The following is a 27,953-nucleotide window of genomic DNA, read 5'->3' as shown; positions in this document are numbered from 1 at the left end:
ACCATCTGTCATAAAAAAAATATATATGAGTAGGATTCATATGTAGACATAAAAAAATAAAAAAAAATCAAATTATATATATAGATTTCATTCATATGTGTACATGTGAGTTTTATTCTTATTTTTTTTATTACGAGTGGCTCTTGTCACGTTAGTAATAACACACGTTTTTTATATTGATTTTATGTGTTAGATAAAATTATACTTAATTGAACTAATTATGATATAATTATCAAAATTAAAACTAAATAAATTTATGAATTTGCTAAAGTTTTTTTGTTTTTTTTTTTGCTATTTACCCAAAGTTTTATTTATTAATTATTACATCCCTTTTTGAATTCAAGGTTGGTTTCTTCCACAAAACCTTGCACATAAAGAAAAGGTACTTTGTATGACTGTATATGGGTCCCATGTTTGAATGGATATATATATATATGTATGTATGTATGTATGTATGGACCATCGAATCCGCCTTGAAAGTGAGAAAGAGATGGGGAGACAGTGTGCATGTGGGTACTCTTTTTTAACTTTGTTTTCCATTCCAAGAGAGAATCTTTGATCTCCTTACATGCCAGTACACACCATTATTGCTGCATTATTGATTGATTCTTCACTTAAATGGTTTCATTCTTTTCTTTTGTTGATGGCTTCTTTATGTTTGTTCTTATTTTACTTTAGTAACTCAATTTCACATCGATAATTTATTTAAGTAATATTTGTTAAAATAAATAAGATAAAATTATGTTAATATATAAATTTAGAATATTTTTTAAATAGAGATATGAAATGATTAAGATAAAATTAAAAAATATTTTTAATTTTTAATTTTTTTTAAAATGTGAAAGACATATGCTTCATTTTCTCTTATTTGTAAGGTCTAAAATAAATTTATCTAGAATGAGAAAGAGATAAATTTATTTAAAAAGTTAAATAAGAAGTCACGTGATTTATTTTTTAAGAGTCGTTAGAAAAATTTAACAAATACACAATGAAAAATACTTTTATCTAGATTACTTTTTATATATAATTTTTTATGATTTATATATTGATTAACAAACACTACCTTAACGATTATGGTGTTGCAGATCGTGTTGATCATAATTATTTTAAAATTAATATTTTATCGATTGAGTTGCAATTGGTGTAAGTCAAAATTATATTATATGGAGAAAAAATATCACTAAAATTTAGAAAGATGATTTGCTATGACTCAATCATACATGGATTAATCTATTTTGATTTTTCATTAAATTTTGTTAACGAAAATTGACGTAATATATACTAATATAAATTTTAAAATTATTTAATATTAAAATAAACATAAACCCCACAATCAAGTGCTTTTAGGTTTATATTAATGTCTCCCACATTAGCTTTCATTAGTGATTGTGATGAAAAATCAAAAGAAAGATGAAATTGTAACAAAAGTCAAAGTTTAATGGTTGCAATGACAAAAATTAAAATACAATAATCAATTTATTATAAAGTGATTTAAGGTAATTATGAGAACTATCTTTTATGTTTGAAAAAATACGGTAAGTATTCTTGAGGTTTAATATTTTTCCCTTATCGTTAGTTAATGCTAATTAAATATTTTTAAATAACTAACATACTCTCGTAATTTAAAAGGTCTCTCTCTCTCTCTCTCTACTTCTTTTTAGCCATCAAACAACCACCTATTATCATCATCAACCATTATTATTCTTATTCTCTTTTGATGCGTTCTTCTTGTGTTTTTACTTCTTTTTGCAACCCAATTATTTCTATTCTCCTATATATGCAACCATCACCAATGACCTTTTTGTTCGCGTTTGGCATGAGGTAACTATTTTTCTTCTTCTTCTTCTTTTCTCTCTTAGTTTTTGATAATCGACCCTTACTAGGGTTTGGATTCAAACCTAGATATAGAAGGTTCGATCAAATTCAAACGAACACTTTGCATTTAGATTTGAATCAAACTTAGATGTAAAATTTGTGAACCCGGATGAGTTTATGCAAAGTGTTTGCTTGAATTTTTGCATAACTGACAACTAGGTATTTTTTTTATTTATATTTTTTTAAATTCAAAGGAAAGAGAAGAGAGAAAGACAGGAAAGAAAAGATAAAATAAAGAATAAAAAGATAATTTTATTTGTTTATTTAATAATAGAAAAGGTTTTTCTTATTTTTGAAAAGTGAAAGGTATTTTTGCAATTGGGTGTTTTTGAATTAACAGTGTAATTTATCCTCCATACATATATATGTATATGTATATGTATGGGTGTTTATTAATTTTGCAGCCAGCCACATTAGTCAAGCAAATGATAACGACTACTTATAATTCATTCAAAGCTAGCTAGCTAGTTCCCAAACAACATGAACTTTTGAATTTGATTCAAATGAGGGGAAAAGATGGAGCACGTACGTAGCCATCATGGCTTGGTCAAATATATGAGTAAAACCAGAACCCATTATATATATATCACTCACCAGGGGACAGAGAACATATATATGTCTTGATCTTGTCTCTTGATTTGCATTCAATATTATATTATGCACATAAAGTTTGATTTCTTCAATCACTTCAATTAATTTGTCTTCTTCAAATTCATATGAATCACTTTGTCCTGTTCAGACGGCAGATGAATTCATTCATTCAATTAATTATATATGCTTTCAAACTTTAATTATCTCTACAGCTTGGTCATCAGTTACTGAACTAGATAATATATATTTTAGGGTTCTAGTCTGGTCTATAATTTTATATTTTAATGAGAAAATGGCATAATGTATTCCTCAGGGTTAGTAGAATTAGAGATAATACTACTGACGTTTCAAAAAATACATAAAACTACCCCTGATCTTTAATTAATATCCCATTACAATTTTTCTTTTTGCCATGAACATATATACCACCCTTATATTATTTTAAATACCCAAAACACCACATTTTTTCTCTCCAATCGGTCTCTCATCCTTGTGGAGGCTTTTCTTTCTTCATTTTCACCAAACCCTAACTAACCGTCTCTTCTATCTCACAACCATATTGATATTGATGTCATTGGTGGTTGGCGAAGCAATGAGAGACAAAGGGCGATGAGTTGGTGCAATGAGAGATAGATGGTAACGAAACAATAAGTTGGGTTCTATTTCGAAGATGGAAGATTGTTTTGAGTTTTCAAATTTCAGATATTATCATCCATATATAATATTTTCATATAAAACATATATTTAGACGTATTTTAGAAAAAGAATGTTTATTTTGTTTAGACAATTAGATTTTTTAAGTACCTTTTTATCAAATAAATTTTTTTGTAATTTAAAATTTATATGTATTATATTCTTATTAGAAGATATGAGAGGGAGGAGAGAAGAAAAGGTATAACTGTCAATTTGTGATTTTTAACTGACGGAGTAGTCTTTGTTATTTTCAAAATATAAGGGGTATTGTTTGCTATTAAGACAAATTTGAGGGCCAATTATTGCAAGTTATCCTATTATTTACATTTTCACATTTTTTTTTTATCAAATACAAGAAGAAAGGGAAAGCAAAAGGTTAAAGAAACTAATCTTGTGGATGTATGGAGACTTGCAACTTTAAGTTGAAAGTTGAAAGCTTATCAAAGCTTATCAATTTGGAAAGAAACTCTAAAGAAAGGGTAACCATATAGACTATATATATATATATAGGTAATTTTACATAATATATAATAATTTTTGTGAACAAATTTTATGCATAATGATATGATATATATATGATAATATTATTTGTACATTAACTTTGGACACTTAATTTTAACATTCACAAAATTAGAGTACTTTAAGGAATTAACGATATTTTTTCATAAATTATCAACTATTTTTTAAAAACCATATATAAACACTATAAAAATTAAGAATGACACGTTTTACATAATAAAAATATTTATTTTTTAAAAGATATAATTATGTGCGTCGAAAATTAAATGTACAAATAAATTGGATTGTTGCGAGTGGAACGAATGGGGCATGCTTTGGAAGAAGTGATTTATTTTCCTAAAATATATCTATCTTTCTTAAAAACAAAATTTAACTATGTTACCAGTATCAAGGCTCATTTTGTTTAAAACTTTATCTTAAAAAATTAACATTTAAGTAGTTAGTGTCAAACGTTACTCAATAAACTTTTAAACTTTCACTTAAATTTTTTTATTTTTTTTACACATACTTTACACGAACCATTCTCGTGTGTGTGTGTATATATATATATATAAACTTTACATTTAGACAATTGTTGATTGAGTCTTGTGGCCACTTATCTACAACATGAAACCCCTCAAATCAAGCGATATGGAAGTGAGGATACCAAGTTTCTTTTGCTCGAGGAAAGATGAGCCAAAGTTGTTGAGGCACCAACAACACTCACAATAAAGAAAGCTAAACTCATAGAACTAGCTACCACATTTGAATAATCACAAACTAAAACTATAAAATTAATCAGTTGATGTGACTGCTAAATTATATATGCATACAAAATGGATGTACTAATTAAGTGAAAATTAACAATCCCTTTAGGTATGACAAGTAGTGCTCCGAAATGCTCATAAAACTAGTTCATATTAAAGAGAACAAGAAGACAATATGGGGTTCTTAAGGGGCATATATTCTCCCACCTTTAACAAGCAAAAGCATGTGGATTTCTGTGATGGATTCCCATATTTTTTTGCTTGTGGATGTTTGTAATGGATTCGAAGATCCAAATTCCACTTTTTAGGATACATGTTTTGATTGATCAAATGATAACTAAGATTGCAAGAAGAAAAAAAAAAGTGAGAAAAACATATTATGGATAAATTATTTTAGGAGGGGTTTGATTAATTTTAATTCGAAAAGTAGTCCGCGTTATCTACGTAAAAAGTTTATTGGGTAATGTTTGACAATTACAGCTTATTTTTTCTTTTTATTTTAGGGTGAAATGTTAAACAAAATGAGTTATGGTATAATGGTAAAATTATTTAAAAATTAATTACTATTTAGCAGTCAAACTCTTGTTTTAACATAGTTAATAATTTTTGCTCTTTAAGTAAAACACATAAAGGGTATTTTAGAGAAATGCTTTATTTACAGAGATTCATAATACTGAAATATAGTATTTGCTTATATAGTAGTATAGACACATAACATTGGTTTTAGTTTTTTTTTTATATTTAAATAATATTTGATGCATTATTTTCGTTTTTTTCTTTCTCTTTCTTGAAAGAAACCCTAGGAGAGTTCCGTTGCGACTTTACCTTGGCAACCTACCACTGATTGTTCCTATCCCCAAATTTAACCTAGCCTCTATTCTTTTTGTCTTTTTTTTTACTTTATTTTTTTTTATATAAATAAGAATTTTATTGAAAATAACCAAAAATCATATATAGCTTTCATTTAGGGCATACCCCCAGCCTCACATTTTTTCACTCTATTGCCTCCCTATTTATCCTTCCCTTTCTCTTATCTCACTAAGCCCTATTTGTTTCTTCTTTCCTCTTTCTCTGCAAGAAGATAAGCTAAGCGCCTTCCTAGAGTTGAAGATGGGTTCTCTCAAATCCTATCTATGGGACCTCAAGATCCTCATACAAATCTCACGTCACTTACTAGCGCCCCCCCCCCAACACACACACACACACACCCCTTGATTCCCGTCTTCTGTGTTTACAATTGGTTGCATGAGTACGAGTTTTATATATGGTGGGTGTAGTCCCAAGATATTTTTGGCCTTTCATTGTCACTGGTCCACCTTCTTGTGCATATTTGTGGGTCTTAGTTTGCTTGACTTGTTCATTGGGGTGATTGGTTTGCTTCCTTTGTGGGGTAGGATTGGTGTTGTTTAGTTTTTTTTTTTTTTTTTTTATCTTTTTTAAGTGAATTTTAATTGATGATTGTTGTTGGTATAATAGTAAAGTTATTATTTTATTGTGACTTATGGGTCACAGGTTGTGTTAAAAAATAGAATCTTTAATTGTTCTGTATTTTATATATATGCATTGATATTTTCTGTATATATATAAAGCACTCTAACCTTATTACATATTTGATGTGAATATGTGAGAAGCAAATCATTATTTTAATTATTAATTCTTGATATGATAGATTTTTAATTACTTTTTTTTAACAAAAATATAATTAAATAATGATAGGCTCAAATGACCCTATTCAAGCATTTACCTAATTGCAAAAAAAAAAATAAAAATTATCCAAACCTAATTTTGGAAAAAAAAAATAATATTAGTATTCCAACTTTCAAATCATTCTATAGAAAATTAAATGTCTGAATTTTCAAATATTATTAGCTAGGGTTTAACTATAAATTTGATCTTTTATAGCCCATATATAATTTTTTTTAAGACAAAAAAGAATAGAAAAATGGAAACAAGTGAAGCATATCCTAGGTTCACCCCTCCCTTAATTACTAAAATAAGTAGCCTCAAGAGACAAACAAAGAAACAAACATACCCTTGATGACAACAATTTCCTTTTCTCATCAAACCCTTTTTACATTCCAAATGTCCTTAATTACAATTTGAAACTTGGTAATTTACACATGAACTTATGCTGTTTTTAGGTTTAGGGCTATATATCAAGACAAGAGATTGATACAGAGAAATACCACTAACATAGATGGGGAATATATATCTATATTATTATATAAACAAATATTATGTTTTAGTATTATGAAGTTATGTTAATAAAGTATTTTTTTTAAATACCCTTTATGTATTTTATTTAAAAAATAAAAAATTAATTATGATAACAAAATTTGAAATCATAACATCTAAATAATAACTAATTTCTTAAACAAATTTAATTTACTACTTCACTAAAGATTATTTTATTTAAAATTTTAGTTTAAAAATTAAAAAAAAACTATAATTGTCAAACAACACCAATAAACTTTTATTTAGATCTCTTTTTTTACAAGTGTGTAATAAAGGCCTCTAGTGTGTGTGTGCATCTAGAAATGCTATTAGGACACATAATTTTACCACTTTGTGTGACATTTGGGTAACATGCGTATGGGTTATCAACACTAATTGCTCTAGACAAGGACACTCGTAGTGATTAATCTCAGATAAGTTATCCATGTATCAGATAAAGTATAATAATTGTGTCTTAAATAATATTTTCTCTATATATCTATACTATTATATAAGCAAATACTATGTTTGGTGTCATAAAACTTTGCTAATAAATTATTTTTTTAAAATACCTTTTTGTTATCTTGAAAAATTAAAAATATATAACGATATTAATGAGATTTGATCGAATTCATAATTTATAAATAATAATTAATCTCTTAAATAATTTTATTATTATACCAAATTTATTTTATTTAAACTACTTAAAAATAAATTGTAACCATCAAATGCGACCCAATAAATTTTTATTTAAATTTTTTATCTTTTATAAATACATAACACAGAGTACCCCTCACACACACACACACACACACACATATATATATATATATGCATATAAAAGGACTGGATCTTGAAAGTTGGAGCTGGGTTTGGGAGGAGGAGAATATTCTGGAGCCACCAAAGTTCAACAGCTAAACTCCAAAGAATTATTAGTAAACAATTAAAAGTTAGAGAGCAAAGCATCATTAGATTATGATTAAGGGTTAATTGGCAGGAAATTAGAGTCAGCACAACTGCAGCTCTCTCTTCTAAAAATTCACTGCCTTTTTAACATGCATGCTTGCTCCCATGTCCTTCCTTGCTTGGCTGGCTCTTCTCCTGCAATTAATTTAATTTTAATTATAATTACAAATATATTAATTACACACTGAATCGCGACAATTTTTATGACATTTATATATTGATGTATTATATATTTATATTAATATAACATAAAATATAACGTATAAATGTATGAATATTATGCTCAAATAACATTTCCATCTTAGTTAATATCAAGCAATCAATAAACAATGAGTCAACCAGTTTCAGAATTGTCCATGAATGAACTGTACCACCAGCAGTGGAAAGCCAAAAACCCAGAAAGAATATTAATCACCAACTTAAAGAATTCTTTTTCTTTCCTTTTCAAAAGAGTAGGTGGAATATCGAGAGAGAATTCACTAACAGCAAGAGGAGTAGTCGACTCCAATTAATAGTGCAATGGGCAAACGATCTCCTGCACTGATCACTTAATCGACCATATCAGAGACCCATCCAAGAGATTAATCAAAACCCTTCCTTAAATTTTTATATCAGCATCATTAAGCGCTTTACGATCCTTAAACTTAACTGATAATATGGAGGCAGATTACACAGTCCTTAAAGAGGAGTATCTGAGACTCATCGATCAAATTTGAACACAGACCCAAACTCACCAAAATTTATTACCTACCACTGAACTATAAGTCAATGATCAAGACTACCCCAGATCTCTCCCAACGTGAAACTCGTGTTCAGATCAGATCATATGGTTGAGCAAGAAGTGGGCTATGTTAAGCTCATGCAGCCTCCAATTGAGTCCAAGCCTTTCATTTTGACATGTTTTATGGACTTTATATGTAATGTGGTGTAAAGTCTATATCACAACTACCACTCGCCATCTAATAAAATTTTATTTTTTTATTTATACGTGTATTGTACGAATTACACTTCTAGTGGTGTACATGCATAATGCATTACATTTACCTAGCTAATAAAATAAATAAATAATATTCATGCATTTTCAAAATAAAGAAATAAATTAATATATACTCGAGTAAAATTTTGGATCCGTTCCAAACCTAAGTTTGTGAAATTCAATTGAATTTCATATTTTAAGTTATTATAATTTTAAATATAATAATTCATTTACAAATGAATTTTAAATAAAATTCATTATAAATAAATTATAAATTTTAAGATTCATTCTTTCCAAACACAACCTAATCGCAACTTCATCTTGAGTAAGCAAATAAATGAAAAGGTTTCACTTTTGTGCAACATGAGAACAAAAGGGACAATCACACTCAAACATTTGCTTTAATTTTTCTTCACTCCTGACCACTTTTTCAAAGCCTACTGTTCTTTATCGTTGAATTGCTTTGCCATAGATGCTACTTCAAGCTATAGTTTTATTGAGATAATTTCTCAAATTCTATTTTATTTGTGATTATATTTTTATTTCTTTAGTTTAGATTAGAGCTAATATGAGGATAATCTGGTAGCAGAAAAATATCTCAAATTCTATTTTATTTGTGATTATATTTTTATTTCTTTAGTTTATTAGATTAGAGCTAATATGAGGATAATCTGGTAGCAGAAAAATATCTCAAATTAATTTTTGCCTATCTAATTCGAGGATTATGATAGGTTTAGGACCCTAATCCCGGTATGACTCAAGTTCGAGTTTAATGAGTGTACTTCATATCTTGATAGTTAAAGTTTCAGTATGTGGTGTAACCAGTTATTTAAATCTTAGAAGTTAGTTTATTTTAGCTAATAAATTATTTATTTGTGGTAAGATCATGGGCATACGTTGTTCAACTAAATTAAATTAATTTTTTATGTGTTATTATTTGTCTTGTCTGATTTTTGTTTATTGCTCCTGATTTGCCCGATTTGATCCCAAAAAGTTTCGACATGAACTTAGAAAAAAACAAAGGTTGATTTAATTGAATCTTTGGATTTATTTTGAAATGTCTACTAAATAATTGAAGTTGTACCCTAAAAAAGGATAGCTTCTTGTTGTCAATCGACTTCAAGGTATAGTTGACAGAACTATGGTCGGCTATTTGGTGGATTATTATTATTATTATTATTATTATTATTTTGAGTAATTTGTTAATTTGTTAGAGTTTTAAATTAATGAGAATATAGGATAATTTTGTCGATGATAAAGTTAGTTTGTGTTAGTGAAAATAATCGAGTAATGTACATATATTAATCGAGTAAATTAGTTTTCTTAATTGAGTACAAATCCATAGTACTCGAGTAATATAGTGATAATCCATATTACGTCAGAAAGTTAGTGCTTATAATCAAGCATAAAGTTCTACATAATCAAGTAACCTTTTGATATAAGTCTTTTAATATTCAAGTAATGTTCTTCTGAGATAAGCCTTAAGACCATATCAAATAAGGGATGACATTTCGATTGAGTAAATCTTGTTTGTAATCAAGTATATAAAAGTTGTGTGAAAGATAATCGATTACAAGTTATAATGTATTTGAATCTCGAGTAGATAATATAAGTTTCTAGCTAAGCAAAATTAATTGAGTATGTAAATTTTGTAATCGAGTAATGATCTAAGTGTACTCGAGTAAACTCATTTTGTAATCGAGTATATATTTTCTAAAAATGTGTTAAGTCTCAAGACCCATTGTGTAATCTCGTACTTAAAACATTAATTGAGTAAAATTTATGTGTACTAGAGTAAATATAGCTTTTCAATTGAGTATGTATTGTAATTTTCTATTTCAAAAATTTAATAGAGTAATATCAAATTTGTAATTGAGTAATTCAAACACATAGTTGATTACAAAATATCTATACTCGAATAAGGATACAACTTAATCTATTAAATAACATTTTGTACTCGAGTAGTGTTTGGTGGAATTTGAAATTTATAGTTGTTACAGCGCATTAAATACAACCAATCTCTACTTTTTGGAATATTGAATGATCTTTAGACAAATTGTACATGAATTTTGATATATTATAACTGATTTTTGAGATGTTGTAGAGAAAAAATGACAGTTAAGACATAAAAAATATTCTCTCTTTCAAAGACAACTTAGCAGATGCATTAAAGAACAAAAACCAATATAAGGAGCTGAAAGTCTAAAAAAGATGAAGAATGCTATGAACTTGAAAAGAAAAAGAACTTCCCGAGGAATTCAAAAACTTTCAAGAGTGCTCTACTGTTTATATCAATCAAAAGAGAAGAAAGATTGAGCTTACACCTTTCCATTCTTCTATCTATTTGTAAACTTAAAAGAGAGTTTGGAATCTTGTATCATCTTATACCTTCTATTGTATTCTTTGTAATATTGTAAAGGTTAAATCTTATCCTGGTAAAAGGCATTAGTTGTGCCTGATCCTATTTTAAAAGCCATTTATTGTAAAAGTTTGTAGCTAGCTAACCTGCTTTAAAAGCTACTCAAATAAGTTGGTTTGACTAAATCCTTGGTGAGATACCAAGGTAGTGGAATAGGCATAGCCGAAATACTATATATCCTGGTGTGCTGCTATCTTTCAATTTATTCTTTACTTTCAACTTTAAGTTACTTTTTTTTTTTTAAGTGTGAAAGCTTAATTTACCCCCCCTAAAGCTAACTAGACTTTACAAATTTTAATATTTTGAACTCGTAGTGTAGATTTGATTTTTTTTTTTACAAAATCTTGTTATGTGTCTATCCTAAATACGTCCTAACATTACTTAAAATATTCAATAGATTCATTCCTATAATTATTTTTCTGATCGAGAAATTAAGGTCAAACTTTTATAAAAAAAAAAAGGGACAAATTATAGAGAAAGAAAATGGGGCTAGACTTGTACAAATATTGGCCATCAAAGCAACATAACTCATCTATGGGATTGGGCTACAACTTATTAGACTAGATGGATCTTGAGACCAAGGTCTAGGAGGCTCAGGAGAGGAATGCAAATATGGTGATCTTGACAAGAACAAAGGGGCTATTGAATTATAGCTAAAGGAGCCTAGTGAAGGACAAAAAAATGACCTAGAAATGCTATAGTCCACATGGCAAAGAAAATCACTTAGGCATGCTTATCCTAGAGCAATGTTAAAAGTGTTAGCTATAAGCCTTTAAGACCAGTTTTAATAACATAATGGGGCTTGATCTTTTGAACTCTTTAAATTCTATTTAATAGCAAGTTTATGTTTTATTTAAATTGTAATATGATTTAAATTAAACATATATATATATATCTTTTAGTATAATAAGGAGTTGATATCATTCTTAAATGTTAAGAATATGCATGACGGATAATCTACAGTTCGTTATACTATAAACATGTTCCTGGCCATAGAGTTCCTAACCCCAATACTAGCAACTTGCAAAGGCCAGCACATCATCTTTATTTTTGTTTAGTATGAGATACTGAAAGATAAGGTTGGTGAATCTCATGCCATTCTGTATAAGAATAGATGAAAGATGAGTGGGTACTCGTTAAAGAAACAAGTTCACTAAATGAGACTATTAATATTGAATCACATAGGTTTTATTTTATGAGTCAATGAGTCAATGATTCAATGTTAACTATGGATTTGTACTCGTTAAAAGAACAAGTTCACTAAATGAGACTATTAATATTGAATCACATAGATTTTATTTTTTGAGTCAATGATTCAATGTTAACTATGGATTTGCAATTAGTCCATCGACCTGAGATGACATGGATATTCGTGTGTTAATGGATTAGAATATCAGTGATATTATATAATTGCTCTAATCAGGGACGACCATACATATCTATGTGCCTAGTTTAGTGACACATGAGATATGTGTGTATTAGAAATGGAATCTATTACCTCGAGATATACAAGGAGGATATACTGTGCAATCCAGTAATCACTTGACAATAAATCATTGGCCGAGATAATATGACTATAGAATGTGTGTTATATAAAAATTGTGTCATATTAGTCAAGATTAATTTTAGATTTAGTCACATGATAAGATTAAGAGATTTAACCTGCTGACCATGATTTCATATCTTGTCTGGATATAGGATGATAAAAGGACTATATTACATGGCATCGTAGTGTAAGGTTCGCATTACTCGCTTCACCTTAAATTGGGTAATCATAACATATAATTAGATATCACTCATGATTTATGAGAATTAATAATTAATTAATTCTCGTTGTCAATTTAATTGTAAACATAGAAAGTTCCACCCAATAAGAAATTGTTTTAAAGAAAAAATGACAATTTAGTAATTATGGAATTACTAAATAATTATGCAATTATTTATAAGATAAATAAAGATAATTAAATGATTAATAGGTTAATTATTTAATTATCAAAGTTGGATCAGGTTTCTTGCTAGCACATCAAGCCCGATCCAATTGCACTTAGGATTTCTAGGGTTTTCCTATAAATAGGACATTTAACCCTTGAATCCATAACACAACGCAATCAGTTGTATCTATATCAAACGAAAATTTTAGAGAAAATTTTCGTGTCCTTTTTCTCCTAAAGTCTCTTAGAGTATTGGTGATTTTGGGTGGACCGACTCATAATCTCACACATGGAAATTATACAACAGGTTATCTACAATGAATTTTGTATTCATCTTAAGGTAACTTTTCGTTATGTCTTCGATTTATAAATCGTATGTTTTGAAAAATGTGATACCTATAAAATTAGATTTTGTTTCCGCTATGCATGATCATATCATAATTTTCTAACAAAAAGGAACTACAAAACTAAGGGAGTGAAAAGAATAACCCAATCCAAACAAACCAAACACTCAAAACACTACAAATGCTTTACATAAGCCTTAGAATAAGAAAATAATGCTCAACCATCTACCATAGGAGCTTCGTACAAAAATAATTAGACAAACCCTACTTCAGTAACATCACTAACATAATAGTTATTGGACATTATATCCAACAACCAACTTCGCAATTGAAGCTCCACACAAGATCAATGCATAGTTGATTCTAAGGGCCATGAGGTTGCAAGAGTTTCCTTCAATCGATGTTAGAATCCTACTTATAGAAATGCTTAATTAAAGAGAAGTGGGGAAAGTAAAGGGAAGAAATAGAGCATGGGGCAGATGGGAGATTATGTTAGAGTAAAATGATAAGGCAAAGGGAAGGGCAATTCAAAGATGAAAGTGAAGGGAGAGGAAGATCAAAAACAAGGATCAACACTAGATCCAGTTAAGGAGTAGTGTCAAGATAGAAGTGGTCGCGACCTAAGGTTTCAACAACCTTGGAGAACAATCATAGGAAAAAGATTTCTCTCTAGAGAAAGAAAGAGCTAGAATCTCATCTTCCTACAAGTTAATTTGTTCTCTAGCAACAATAAATGAAAAGATATATTTACATGTTTCTATAAACATGCCATAATATTTTATAGATCAAATTATTGGGCTTTTTTTTTGTTATTCAAAACATTAAGTATTTTTCAAAAAAAATTAAGCATTTGTGCTTCATTTTCAATGTGGGGAGAATGGGGGGGGATCTAGTTCCTTAATCTTTTGTTAGCTCTACCAATGTTTTACAAGATGGAGGTCATCAAGTGTTTGTAGATCCTAGGTTAATCCTAGTTTACATAGCTCTTACTCTTATATTTTGTTTTTGTTACTATACTCAACCGAACAAAAAAACTATACCTAGAAAAATTATAAGTGTATATAGACATAGAGAGACAAAGCACTGACATGTTTAGAATGGAACAAACAACGTACACTTGCCCATTTTTTTAAATTTTTTTGAGAACAATATATTAAGGTAAAAGCTAAGCGACAACATAGAGGAATAACCAAGGCAACATGAATAGACAAGAGGTTAGAAAATCAACCAAAACACGAAACAAAACTAAGGCCTCCCAAAAACAAAATGCCTAAGTGTAGATTACTTCCCCTTGGAAAAATCTTAGGATAATAGGCAAGGGCTGAGAGCATAATTTTGCATGGCTAAAGGTTTAACTAAATTAGCTTTTAAGTTTCTAAAAAGGGGAAGGAAAATGACATAGAAGGGTTGCAACCTATGTAAAAACATGCATCAAGCTTGCCTAACCTAGATGATCCAAAAAGAACGTGGGCACAACAAAGAAAAATAGTTCTAGCCAACATAGATATCAACATAAACCTAACAAATTAACAAGGAAATGAAAGAAAAAAAATGCATAACCAAAAGACTAGAAACCACGGTTTGGTTGTCAACCATATGACTCAAGTACAAACAAGAGCACCATAAATGTGCAAAACAGAGACCCAACACCAAGCTTTGTTGTCTAGGGTCCCATGGAAAACTTGACCCTTAAATATTGATGGGAACCTCTATGTGCCCTAGGCTTTGGGAGGTAAAATAACTTTTGGTGAGGGCTAACATAGATCTAATAAGAGCAATAAAAAGGGCCAATGGCATTGGGGGAAAGGAAAAGTAACTAAGAAATAAGGGAGATAGAAGGAGAAGAGGAAGAGGGCACTAGGGAGAAGGAAGCTGAAAATGAGGAGTTTAAAAAGAAGGGGAAAAGAGGCAACAAATTAGGGTATATATGTTGTGGATTCGATGAAAAGAACAAGCAATTGGAAAAACAGAGTGAGGGGTAGAGTGAGAGAACTCCCAGAGGGTGTTAATGGGGTGATCAAAGTTCAATAAAAGAAGTAACCTAATTATCCAGTTAGAAACCCTAAGTCCAGAGAGAGAATGGGGGAAAACAAGTAGATTTCTTAGTTTTAATTTATGACATTCACTTGCCATTGTTAATATAAAGAAGATCATTAATAATCAACATTAAGATGAAATGTGATATACTCTTGGAGTGAAGCCCATGTAGGTTTGAGCTAGTTACAATGTTGTCTCTTTTGTCTTTTTAGGATTTTTAGAGAGTAGGTTGTAATACCCCAAATCTTCATGAAATTGCCATGTAGTTTAGATGAGTTTAAAATACCGAAAATCGACTTGATGATAAAAATAAATCATCGAATCGACTGCAGGGAATATCCTGAGGCTGAGATTTCAAAAGAAAATAATATGTCGATGTTAAGCCTCCCGAAATAGGATTTTTAGTATCAAAAGAAATCGAATCAGAGTTAATTTTCAATACAGCTTCAGTTCGGGCTAAAAATTGAATTGTCGATAGGAAGCGCCTTAGAATTTAGATATTTAAAAGAAATGATATATTAGATTACAGTTATTTTTTTAAAAAGTTATTATAGTTTTTCATGTAAAAAAAAAAAATCAGATTGCAGCGTGAGGCATGGTCGCTGCCACAAATCGTGGAAGGCAATTTCAGCCATGGGACAACTGCTCTTTGTCAGGGCATGGCCGAGCATGGGCCAAGGTCGCATAAGGGCAAAGCAACGACCTCTGATTGGTCGAAGAACGGACGAATTTGGCTATAAATAGTCGAACTTTGGCCGAGGGTTTTCGCAAGTTTAAGCTTCGATTTGGTCAAGTTTTGGGAAGTTTTTGAGGTTAATATTAAGGGGCTTTTGTTCCCTAAGAGTAGAGGATTATTTCTGGAGATTTTGAAGCATTTTAGAGTGTGTTTGAAGGGTGTTCGAGAGATGCCGAAAAGTCGCACGCGGTGATCGAACCGAGCCTGATTTTGCTCGATTTGGAGGCCCTCCAGTGGTTGTTTCGGGCACCCAAGGGTGCCATCATGATCGACTAGGAGAGAGCTTCCAGCTAGTGTGATCGAGGGAGGATTCCGGTGTCGGCCGGCGAACTACTCGTCGGAGAAGACGACGCGCGTGCATTGCACGCGCGGCTGCCACGCGTAACACCACTCGCCCGCGCATGAGGGCTCAAGTATTTTTGAATTTTTTTTATTATTTTTAGAAAATTATTTTAAGTATGATTGTGTAAAAATATTTGAGAAAATAGTTGTGTAGATATTTATTTTAGATTATTAGTGATAGAAAATGGGAGTAAAATAAGAAAATATGAGGAAATTAAGGAGAAAATTATATTCTGATGATTGTTGGATAAATATGATGATTAGGGTGCCTTGCGGCTTAAAGTGAAGTGACTCGTGCGAAGTTTGAGGTGGGCACGCAAGTCGAGGCGTATCGCGCTTTTCAAGAAAAATTAAGTTGCGTCTAAAGGTGAGTGTTCACCCCCATGATTAGGTTTATTGTGATGGTTGTCCAAACGATTATTTACACATGTATTAAATTTCGTACGGTAAATTGCATACATTGAGATGTTGATTTTATGTCATGCATGTTATAATTTTCGGCATTGGCATGTTATGTGTTGTCCATGTGGGACGTGGGTTGTTAACCCATGACGTAGCCTCGAGTGACAACACTCGGGATGCGCACTAGGAATTAATGCTATGTGACCCACTTGAGACGGGGCTAAGACGGACTTCACCCTATGGTACTCAAGTGGCGGGGCTGAGAGTGGACACCACCCCAGGTTCCTTTGAGCAATAGCATTAATACCGAGGTGTGGTTGATTTTGGGGATAGTGCTAATGTGATACTCTTGGGGGCTAAGGTTGCGTTGGGTTCTAGAATGCTTTTTGAGTAGGAGCGTAATGCCTAACAATGACAACGGGATGATTCCCAGGTTCATATGTCAATGTTGTCCCTCTTAAGCAGGATTGTGTTTGCCAATGGGTCGATGTGATCGTGTCGTCTTTAGAGAGATTTCATTTTCACCGGTTAGGGCTAAATGCTATGTGGGATTCTCTTAGGCTGAGGCATGTTAGGATTTATCAGTTTTATATATGATTTTGCATATATTCATGAAAATATTTTTAAACTTTCACTTAGATGATTCAGCATCTAATTTGGACTATATCCCTAAAATATTTAAACGTTCCAGGTGAAAGCAGTGGCCCCAAGGGAAAGAATGTCATCGAGATGTAGCTACTATGTTTAGTTTTCGTAGGTTTTTGTCTATGATTACGATGTTCAGAGGTTATGTAATATTTTGATATTTTCATATGAAACATCGATTTGGTTATTGTAAAAGAAATTGTCGGTTATATATCATTGAGGTTTCGATCTTACTTCCGCTGATGTGATTGATAATACCAGTCTTAGTCTATTAATTTTTAAATTTTGATATGCTGAGAAGGTACAATCGGGATTGTCGGGAAATTATTATGATGAGGGTATGTATATCGAGAGACTTATGTTGTGTATATGATGTTAAAAAATATATATATATATATATTCTCGAAATCTCGAGGTAATGCACGTTCTGGGAAAACGGGGCGTTACATAGGTGCTCTTAGCTACACCCCTCTTTTGTCTTTTTAGGATTTTTAGAGAATAGGTGCTCTTATCTACACCCATTGTTGTTAAAATTCTGATTTTACTTGTACAATTTTACAATTTTACACTTCGGAGACCCCCAAACGATTCAAATCCCATGTAAAATCCTATTTATGATAAAATCTTATAAAATCTCGATTTTAGGTGTATAATTTTACGATTTTATGCTTCAGAGACTCCCAAATGATTTTACGCTTCAAGTATAAATTGCAACTTAAATCTAATGGAGAATATTAGAATCCTCTAAGGAATTTTAAGCTATATTTTACCTCTAAATTGCCTATACCTACATGTTAGTTTTGAATTATATTTTGGAAGCATCATCTTTTGAATTATAATAAGGAATAATTAGGTTATTAAATGATATTAATTTATTTTTCATAAAATTATGTTATTATAATATATATTTATAAAAATTAAAAGGTATTTTTAATTGTCTCTAAAATCTTACGATTTTACGATCCAATTTTATAAACCATTTTTCGATCCCACTTAAAATCTCGATTTTAACTACCTTGGCTACACCCCACGCCATTGTTAAGACCCTTTTTCCCATAAACTACTCGTCGCCACTTCATGCAGATGGTGTTCCCACCCCATTATTGGCAAAGCTTTAACCCCCCAAAACCATTACTAGACACTCATCGTGGTGTTTCGGTATGACGTTGGATTTTGTTGGATCTCGTTTAACCACATCCAATTATTAGATCTCTCATTTCATCCATTGTCTTCAATCTCTCTAGATCTCTTTGGATCCATTGTCTTCTTGCCCAAAATTTCACCCTACAAAAGCCTAACCTTTATCTATTATCTCCTTGTTAAATCTTGCTAAAATACTTAATTTGGATCTTTTCCAATCTCCGAGTTTAATGGTTTTAACCCCATCCCCCCGCCATCTAGTTACAATTGTGTTGCATTTTGCCTATCTTAAAGAATGCATAAATCTTCTTTGGTCATTGTCATCTCTTTTCAAAGGTATTTGAACTTTTTAACTCCCTCTCTTGGGTGTTAGTCTAGGTTCCTTGGTTGTCATGGGATTGATCAAAATGAATAGTTTTTGCTTGTTGGTTGTTGCTTGAGTGCGAAGTTATGCCTTAAGGAATGTAATGCTAATAAGCTGTGCTACAAGTTTATAATTCCTTTTGATCATAAGTTGATTTTGATGCCAAACCTACTCTATTTTGTTTGCTCACTATACTAGTTACTGGTTGTTATGAACTGTATTATCTCCTTTCTTCAAGTGTTCCACTTCTATTATTACAACCCTTTAGGACTGGGTTGTTCGCGTTTTATGTTTTATTTAGCAAATATAAAAGTGATATATTCTTACAAGTCTTTATACAAAAAAGTCATTTAAATGATATGACATGAATATGTTTACAATTCATTTCATTGTATCTTATTTTAATCTATATATGTTATAAATAAATTATATCGTCACTAATAGCAAGATCTTAATTATATAACATTTTAAATCTTATAGTTTTGATCTTAGGAGACAGATATATACCAAGGAAATATGAAACCAAAGTCAAGCAAATTATTGGGTAATGATTCTAATAGCCATTCCTTCCCTTTGGTGGAACATCATTATTTGACCTCCCACTTTAGACTTGACGGATATTTGTTCTTCCTAATATTACTAATTAATATATATAGATAGATAGATAGATAGATAGATAGATAGATAGATATTATGGTGGCTTTTATAAACTAAAATGATGATTGGACAGGAATGATACTTAGTGTATTATATTGTGTTTTAATTAATATAAATATATAATATATTAATATAAAAATATTACATTAAATATCACTTTGAAGTGTCCCAATAACATTTTCTTTTTATAAGATATCAACTCTTAACTCTTAAGTTACTTTAATAATTATCTTAATACATACATACATATATATATATATATATTAGACTATTAGTTTCTTTTCCTGTTCTCTTCAAACATACCCTCGAACTTTCACTTTTCACCGCCTCACATAAGATATTGGCTTTCTATATTAATTATTCCCACCCAAAGGAGAGGGAGAGAGAGAGAGAGGCAGCAGCCCACTATTTATAGCTTTAGATATTAAGGTTGAACCTTGTCTAGTTTATACCTGTCTTCGGGTTTCTCCTAATTCATCTTTAATGCTCTCCCCAGAGAGAGAGAGAGAGAGATCTTATTCTTCAGATATCGGCTTATGTTGTCTAGCTTGAAATCATAACAGAAGGTATATACTAACCTTTCATGTCTCTATATATATGTAGATATACCTAGACATAAGGTAATCCTTAACTGGGTTTTTCTTCGCAGATTCTTGGAACAATCCCTGAGAAATAGAGAGCATAATGTTAGAAGAAATGGAAGACGAAGCAATTCCGAACAGTTTTGGCCAAAACCCAGCTTGTGGATCCAACCCTCCCCCTCCAAAGAAGAAGAGAAACCTCCCAGGAAACCCAGGTGTGTATATATATGTGTGTATATATATCTGTATATGTTCTCTTTTTCCATACAATTAATATATTTCTCCAACTTTTCTCATTGATCTTCCGGCCCCTTTTGTCTAGCTGCATCTACCTTTATGAATCACTGGCATATTCATGGATATTCATGACCACTAATCAGTTCACTTGTCAATCAACAATAATTCATGTTAGATCCTGAGGCCGAAGTGATCGCCCTATCGCCCAGGACTCTGATGGCCACCAACAGGTTCTTGTGCGAAATATGCGGGAAAGGGTTTCAGAGAGATCAGAACTTGCAGCTGCACCGGCGAGGCCACAACCTGCCATGGAAGCTCAAGCAGAGGAGCAGCAAGGAGGTCAGAAAGCGCGTTTACGTCTGCCCCGAAAGGACTTGCGTTCATCACCATCCTTCCAGAGCTCTGGGAGATCTAACTGGTATAAAGAAGCACTTCTGCAGAAAGCATGGCGAGAGGAAGTGGAAGTGTGATAAGTGCTCCAAGCGATATGCTGTGCAGTCGGACTGGAAGGCTCACTCCAAGACTTGCGGCACCAGGGAGTACAGATGTGACTGTGGCACCATATTTTCCCGGTGAGTACTCTTGTCCATATCCATTTGTTTTTATTTTAGTTCGGGTTTACAGATTGATGTGAGCTCGCTCGGTGGTAATAGGCTCTCGTAGAGAAGAAATCTTTAAATAATAAGGTTGGAGGTAGGAGACTCGATCTTATATATTACCTTTTGCATAATTGAAGAACAGAAGAACGTAAAGCTTATGTGTGTGTCACGTGCCCTATTTGTCTTTTTACTTGTCATTGTTGTAGGGTTCGTGATATATAGAGAAGAAATTTTTCAGTAATCCTGTGTTGAGTAAAGGTCGGGATAGAGGTAGGAAGCTAAATCCGGTCTGTTTATGCCCTATTTGTCGGCTCTTTGGTTGTGATTGTTGTTGTAATATTAGCCTATCTCCCCTTGTAATCACTGCCTTAAACATTAAGCAATAATGGTTAATTCTTTCTTATCTACTCACTGACTTATATAGATTTATGTTTCTATTATTAACCTAATTAAATGGAATGTCGTAGTCTTCTTCATCTTCTTCTTCTTCTATGTTTCTGATTTTGATCACATATGGCATCAAAAATTAGAAATCTCTCTCAAGTCTTTTTGTTTAAAATTTTGATTCTCAGGAGAGATAGCTTCATCACTCACAGGGCCTTTTGTGACGCCTTGGCTGAAGAAACAGCTCGAATTTCAGCAGCAGCATCAAGCATCAGCAACGCTACAATGGTTAACAACATCGCTTATCATATAATTGGAGCTCCAATAAGCCCTGGCGCAGCACAACAGTTGTCTTCAACGTTCAAGCCGATCCCAGAGTTTCATCATCAAGAAGGAATAATTATGGGCAATCATCATGTTCAAGATCAGATTCATCACCCAGGGTCCATGAATTCTGCATCTGCCTACGGCGATCCCATCGTTTCGAGCTCGAATCCTCCCCCGGCAGATTACCAGTTGAACTGGGTATTTGGGAATAAGCTCTCTTCCAACATCAGCATTATAGATCAAGAACTAATAACAAGCAATTCACTTCCTTTGAGCAATGCTAAGGAACCTTCACAAGTTGGTTCCTTGTACAGCTCCGAAAACAAGTCTTATCAAACACCTTATGCCCATATGTCTGCCACGGCTTTACTGCAGAAAGCTGCACAAATTGGTGCAACTTCAACTGACCCTTCATTATTCCTAGGGAGCCTCGGGTTTAAGTGCAGTACGAACAAGAAGCCTCAAGAAGAGAACAATAAGCTCTGTGGACTCTTTGTAGAGGGCTTAGAAGATGATTTCTCAAGTTTCCAACAGTTGCAGAGCTACCCCTCAAAAAGGAGAAACACTCAGAACAGTGAAGATAGCGCCACTAGTGGAGGACAAACAAGGGATTTCTTGGGTGTTGGAGTTCACACTCTCTGTCAGCCATCATCAGTGAATGGATGGCTCTGATCATAAGCTCCGGCAACTCTAAGGTGTATTCGAGTTTCCTACCTTCAAAGTGCATCACCACTTATTTGTTTTCACATTACACCCATTATCCTTACACCGAATCTTTATCTCTTCTTTTTACACCGCAGTCTTTGTTATCGCAGAAATTCTTTTCTACTTTCATGCCTCATCTCTTAAATATATATCGATACTCAAGAGTACTGTAACAATGCTGTTCAAGTTTCATGGGCAAGCTGCATATTCTTTGGAGAAAAGAAAAGTTGGGAGAAAAAGTGGGGGATTTTAATTAATTAGTAATGGGAAGCTTTGCAAAGAGGAAAAGATGGTATTGAGTAGTGCTTTATGGAAGCTAAAAGTTTGGGTGCTTGGAGTCCCTTATTAGTGGGGTGGGGACAAGAAAAGAGGCCCCTTTTGAGCTCCATTATTGTAATACAACACCTTCCCTGCTCTGATGGTTATCTTTTAAGTCTCTATATGAAAGAGAATTGCTTGAAGAGCATCAGTTATATATGTATGCATGGGTATGTATAACAAGATTAATTAGCTATATGAAATTAGTTATAAGGTTCAATTAGCTGTATCCATTAAAGGGCTTTTTATCCTTGGAAAGGGTTCAGTACCAAAAAAGAAAAGAAAAGAAAAAGAAAACCCTCCCAACTAAGGCAAAAGGATTGTAAACTTTTGTCTACTTCTTTAAGAACTTAGTTTCATTTTTCAGAAAAAAAAAAAAAGAACCTTAATGAAAACAAATTAACTAACATATTTAGTTAAAACAAAAACACGGAGCAAGAAGCCTCACAAAGCATAATACAAAAAGAAGGCCTCAAATTAAAAGCCATAGAGAAAATCTTGCTAGAACATATATGCACCTTTAAAAGACCAAAAAATGCAAAATTGTTGTGCATCACTTACGAGCATTTTGAGCTCACTTATTGAGCTCTTTGTGCATTCAAAACTGAAGGTACTCAAGACATTCAAGTGTAAAAGATCGGCAGCAACAAAGTTCTTTATTTCAAGATTAAAAGAGCTGTACATCAGTTGCTTGTATTTTACTCACTTGCATGTGAGGTGATGTCATTTTGTGAGGGGTTTAAATTAGTACAAGAGTGATCTTATTAGCAAGGTTATTTTGTGATCGAGGTCCTAGCTCCTGTACAAAAGCTAGGGTTATTTCTTCCATTTTAATTATTAAACCTTTAAGTTCTTAAACTTGAAAAGGGAGGAGGAAAATCGAACCTCTATAAAAATCTTGTATGTTGATTGTGTTTGTTGTTGAGATTATTGCACTTAACTATTTATCAACAAATCGAACACTAAACTTGTTTTAAAAATTAATAATTTAGTAAAAATCTTTTTAAACTTAAAAACTCAATTCAGCTCTTCTCTGGGTTATTTTTCTAGACAGTAATACATATTATTATTTTTCTTATTATAATACCTTTTATCCCTCACTTTATTAGATGAGAGTTACCCCTATTTTTTCTATCTAATTCCCCCTCCCAATATTTTTAGGTAGGTAGACTTGGCCTGTCAAAGTAGGAGGGACTTTGGTATGAGTATATTCTTTGAGTACTTAGGCACACTCTTGATATATATAACACTGGTGCGCTGATAGTAAAATGATAGCGACTATTTCTTTATTGATTGTGAATAATACCCTATTCATGGATTGACTTGTATAAGGATGGCTAGTACAAATTCATTTTTCATTGTTATTAGTAACATTACTATGAGACTTATGCACTTGTTTATCAATAATATTTAGTGATTAATTTATTATATGTTGGTATATATGTTTGGATTGAATGAACATTGGTATTGATATAATTAAACGATGTTGAGGCTTGCTATTTAGTGGGCCCAGAGTTGACTCAACTAATTTGGGGGTTTTAGACGAAAAAATTTATCAAGACCTTCTCAAGAGTATTAATTTTTTTTTGTAAAAAAATAAATAATATACATTTTATGAAAAAAAATTATTATTACATTAAATTAAAAAAATAATACGAATACAACTAGCTGTTAATTATAACATAACAAATTAATGAATCACATACTCAGAATCAATGAATCATATAACCAAAATGAAAGAAAAACAGCTAGTTGCTAATCACAACACAACAAATCAAAGCCAAGAAAAACACCCACACAAGAATGTAAAAGCCTCAAAAACAACACACCCAAAAACAAAAGTTAAAGAAAAAAAAAAAAAATCAAAGTGCGTACGGCATACCAAACACAGATGCTACTGAAAACTAAAGGTTAAATTGAGGCTACGAATTGCACAGACGCTATAATAGTGAAGCCTAAAACGCGCGTGCCCACGCATGAGAGAGAGACTAAGAAGAACTAAACTGAAAAACACAAATGCACACACAAGAAAGAGAAAAGTGGGTTTAATGGGAAATAATGGTAAAAATATTGTGAAGAGGATGGGGAAGATAAAAGTTTGTATTTTATATTTAAATTTTTAATAAAATATTTATTATTAAAAAAATAATATATATATATATATTTATATATAAATTATAAATTTTTACAATTGTGGGGCCTTCTAATTTGGGGGCCTTAGGCGGCGCCTATTTTGCTTCATGGTCTTATTTTACTATTGAGCCGACTCTGGTGGGATCCATGGTCTTATTAGAAGGAAGTGCGCTAAAAAACCAATTCGCCTTTAGTAATGGAAAATCGTAGCTGAATGTCTAAATTTCTGTCGCTAAGTAATTAGCGAAGGAATTAAAGACAAATTAAAATATTTTGTCGCTAATAACAAGTGCAACAGCATTAGCGGGGGCGTCTGGTGCACAATGGCTTGGGTGCAGGCAGCATAAATGCACGCGTAACCTAGCCATGGAGCCCACGCGCAATATGGCGTAGGGATTATGCCTGCACGCATGGCTTCCCCTTTTTTCCCAAAAATACTACTTCCCCTGTAACTCAAACCCGGAACTTGGTGTGACTGAATGCCATATCATGGCTCACTTGCCCACATGGCTATGAACTTGTTCAATTACTTATTCACCCAAAATTATATTTAAGCTATTCTTTCCTACTCTCTATAATAAAATCTCAACTTCTCATCTAACTCTTGATTTTATCAATGACCAATCAAATTATTACTAAAGTATCATATGTACGAAATCCTAATTATTTTATTATAAAATAAAAAACCATTAATATAGAGTTTAGAGACAAAAATTTTTTCATCTATGAACTTAAATGCTTCCATATATACTAGAATGTAAATATTAACGATATTTATATTCTAAAATATAAATATCAATTATTTTATATTCAAAAATACTAATTATTATTGCACGCATGCTTTATATTTTAAAATTTATTTATTATTGTGCTCATGCTTTCACTTTTAATTATTTTGATTTTATGTCATTTAATTTTGTACAAATTCACTAAAAGAAAATGACATTTAGCGATAGTTTTTTTTGCATTTAGCGACGATTTTCAGCAACTGTTGGAGTAACCACCGCAAAATTAGTGATTTAGCGACGATTTTTAAAATATTTAACTATGATTTTTCAACCGTCATTAAAATTAAAAAAAATTAAAAGAAATTAAAATTTTAATTTCTCCTAAAGGCCGCTCACGCCCGCACCCGCCTAGACCTGCGCGCCACATGGCCGCATGTCCACGCACCATATGGCAATGCCAGAAATTGAATTTCCAGCTTCCCTTTCTACGGATTCAAACACGGGACCTCCCCTATACATGCGCTTGTAACCGTCTTATTTGTCAAACCTCCTTATTATATATCTGCCCATATAAATTATATACTAATCCAACAACCATTTTTTAAAATTATATTTTATATTTTTTAATAAAAATTAAAAAAATTAATTAATTTATTATTTTTTAAAAGAATAAAGGAATAAATTAATTGATTTAAATTAAATAAATTAATTTATTATAAAATAAAAAAATTTATATATTTTTTAAAATTATTAAAATTTTATATATTAAAATTTTGTTAAATTACTTTTTATTTTTATTTTTTAAATTAAAATTTTTAATTAATTTTGAGATTAATTTAAATTAAATTTTAAATTTCTTTTTGAGATTTTATATTTCCTTTTATTAATTTAAATTTTAATTATTTTCTTAAGTAAAATTTAAATTTTTAATGAATTAAAATTTAATTTTTAATTATTTTTTATTTTATTAAAAATAATTAAATTTTAAATTTTAATTTTAAATTATTTAATTATTTTTGAATTTAGCAACCGTTTCTCAAAAACCGTCGCTAAATTCAAATTTTTAATGAATTTTGCGACGATTTTTCTAAATCGCCACAAATGTTAATTTAATTTTAATTTTAAATTATTTAATTATTTTTGAATTTAGTGGCGGTTTCAAAAACCGCCGCTAAATTCAAATTTTTAATGAATTTTGTGACAGTTTTGAAAAATCACCGCAATGTTAATTTAATTTTTATTTTGAATTACTTAATTATTTTTTAATTTAACAGCTGTTTCTCAAAAATCGCCGCTAAATTTAATTTTATTTTTTAATTATTTAATTATTTTCTAAATTTAGCGGCGATTTTTTGAAAATTGCCCCAAAATTAAATGTTTGAATGAATTTTGCAACGATTTTTCAAAACCACTGCTAAATTTTAAAAAAATTGCTACAAAAAAATATTTTTTTTATAGTAATTGTTAGATTTTTTTCTGCTCGTAGCACATTTGATCAAGAGTCTAGTATTATTTGATTTATTTGAATTGTTCTATTATTCCTATTCTTTAGGAAGATGGTCACGTGGGTTTGCTTTTGGGTTTAGTGGTGTTAGTGATTTAGTGGGTTGTTTCCTTATTTTATGATGTGTGGAATTTGTGGTTCTATTTGTGGGTCCCTTATGTCTACTGTAACTACCTGTTTAATGGGTCTTAGATGATATTATATTTGTATTGTGATGTAGAGCATGTTTTGTGGGCCTTAATTGTTAGTTGTAATTAAATTAACAATAATAGCATTTTTGGTGAAATTTTTCTTGAAAGTAAATTATTTTGAGTGTGAAAAAAACTAAAGTATATATGGGATGTGAAGTGGGCTTGGACCAAGGGTTGTAGCCCAATGAAAGTGATGGGTTGATCAATTGCATGGACCTAGCATGGATGGGCTTTGAGTGGGCTTGGGCCATTAATGTAAATGGGCCTAGGCATAATATATATATATATATATGTGTGTGTGTGTGTGTTATATTGTGTGTGTAAATGGGAGATTAAAGAAAGAAAATGGAAATAAAAGCTAAAAGTTCAAATGGGGTTTGATAAAGTGTTGTGTGTGTGATATGTATGAGGGGCAAATGTGAAAAGTGAAGTGAAGTGAGAATTTGGTGGGTTAGGTGGCTAGCGGAGGGTTGCCATGCCCTCTTGCTTCCTCTTTGATTTTTCTTTTCCCCCTTTCTCTCTTTCTCTCATTCTCTCGGCAGCCTCTTGGTTCTTTTTCTTCATCTTCTTCATTCCTTCTTCTTCCATTGTTGGTTGGGAAGCAAGCTCAAGTGAAAGGTCTTCATCATTCTCTTGGTTTTCTTCATCA

General features: G+C 31.3%; 1 protein-coding gene across 2 annotated transcripts; it reads left to right on the top strand.

Annotated features, from left to right (window-relative positions):
* Window positions 1-19,998: 19,998 nt before the first annotated feature.
* On the top strand, window positions 19,999-22,960 carry LOC127811004 (zinc finger protein NUTCRACKER-like). 2 transcript variants are annotated; one of them, XM_052350676.1, is made up of 5 exons: window positions 19,999-20,163; window positions 20,247-20,393; window positions 20,591-20,987; window positions 21,587-22,420; window positions 22,541-22,960. In XM_052350676.1, the coding sequence occupies exons 2-4, from the start codon at window positions 20,282-20,284 to the stop codon at window positions 22,395-22,397; spliced, it is 1,320 nt and encodes a 439-aa protein (XP_052206636.1). In that variant the 5' UTR covers window positions 19,999-20,163; window positions 20,247-20,281; the 3' UTR covers window positions 22,398-22,420; window positions 22,541-22,960. The 2 variants fall into 2 exon arrangements, with proteins under 2 accessions (XP_052206636.1, XP_052206635.1); XM_052350675.1 differs by lacking the exon at window positions 22,541-22,960 and having other exon boundaries at window positions 21,587-22,423.
* Window positions 22,961-27,953: the final 4,993 nt, after the last annotated feature.

Source organism: Diospyros lotus, chromosome 10, assembly GCF_014633365.1.
Source record: "Diospyros lotus cultivar Yz01 chromosome 10, ASM1463336v1, whole genome shotgun sequence".
NCBI classification, from domain to species: Eukaryota; Viridiplantae; Streptophyta; class Magnoliopsida; order Ericales; family Ebenaceae; genus Diospyros; species Diospyros lotus.
Note: the sequence above shows the minus strand (reverse complement) of the source record. Positions and strands in the feature narration are given on the sequence as shown.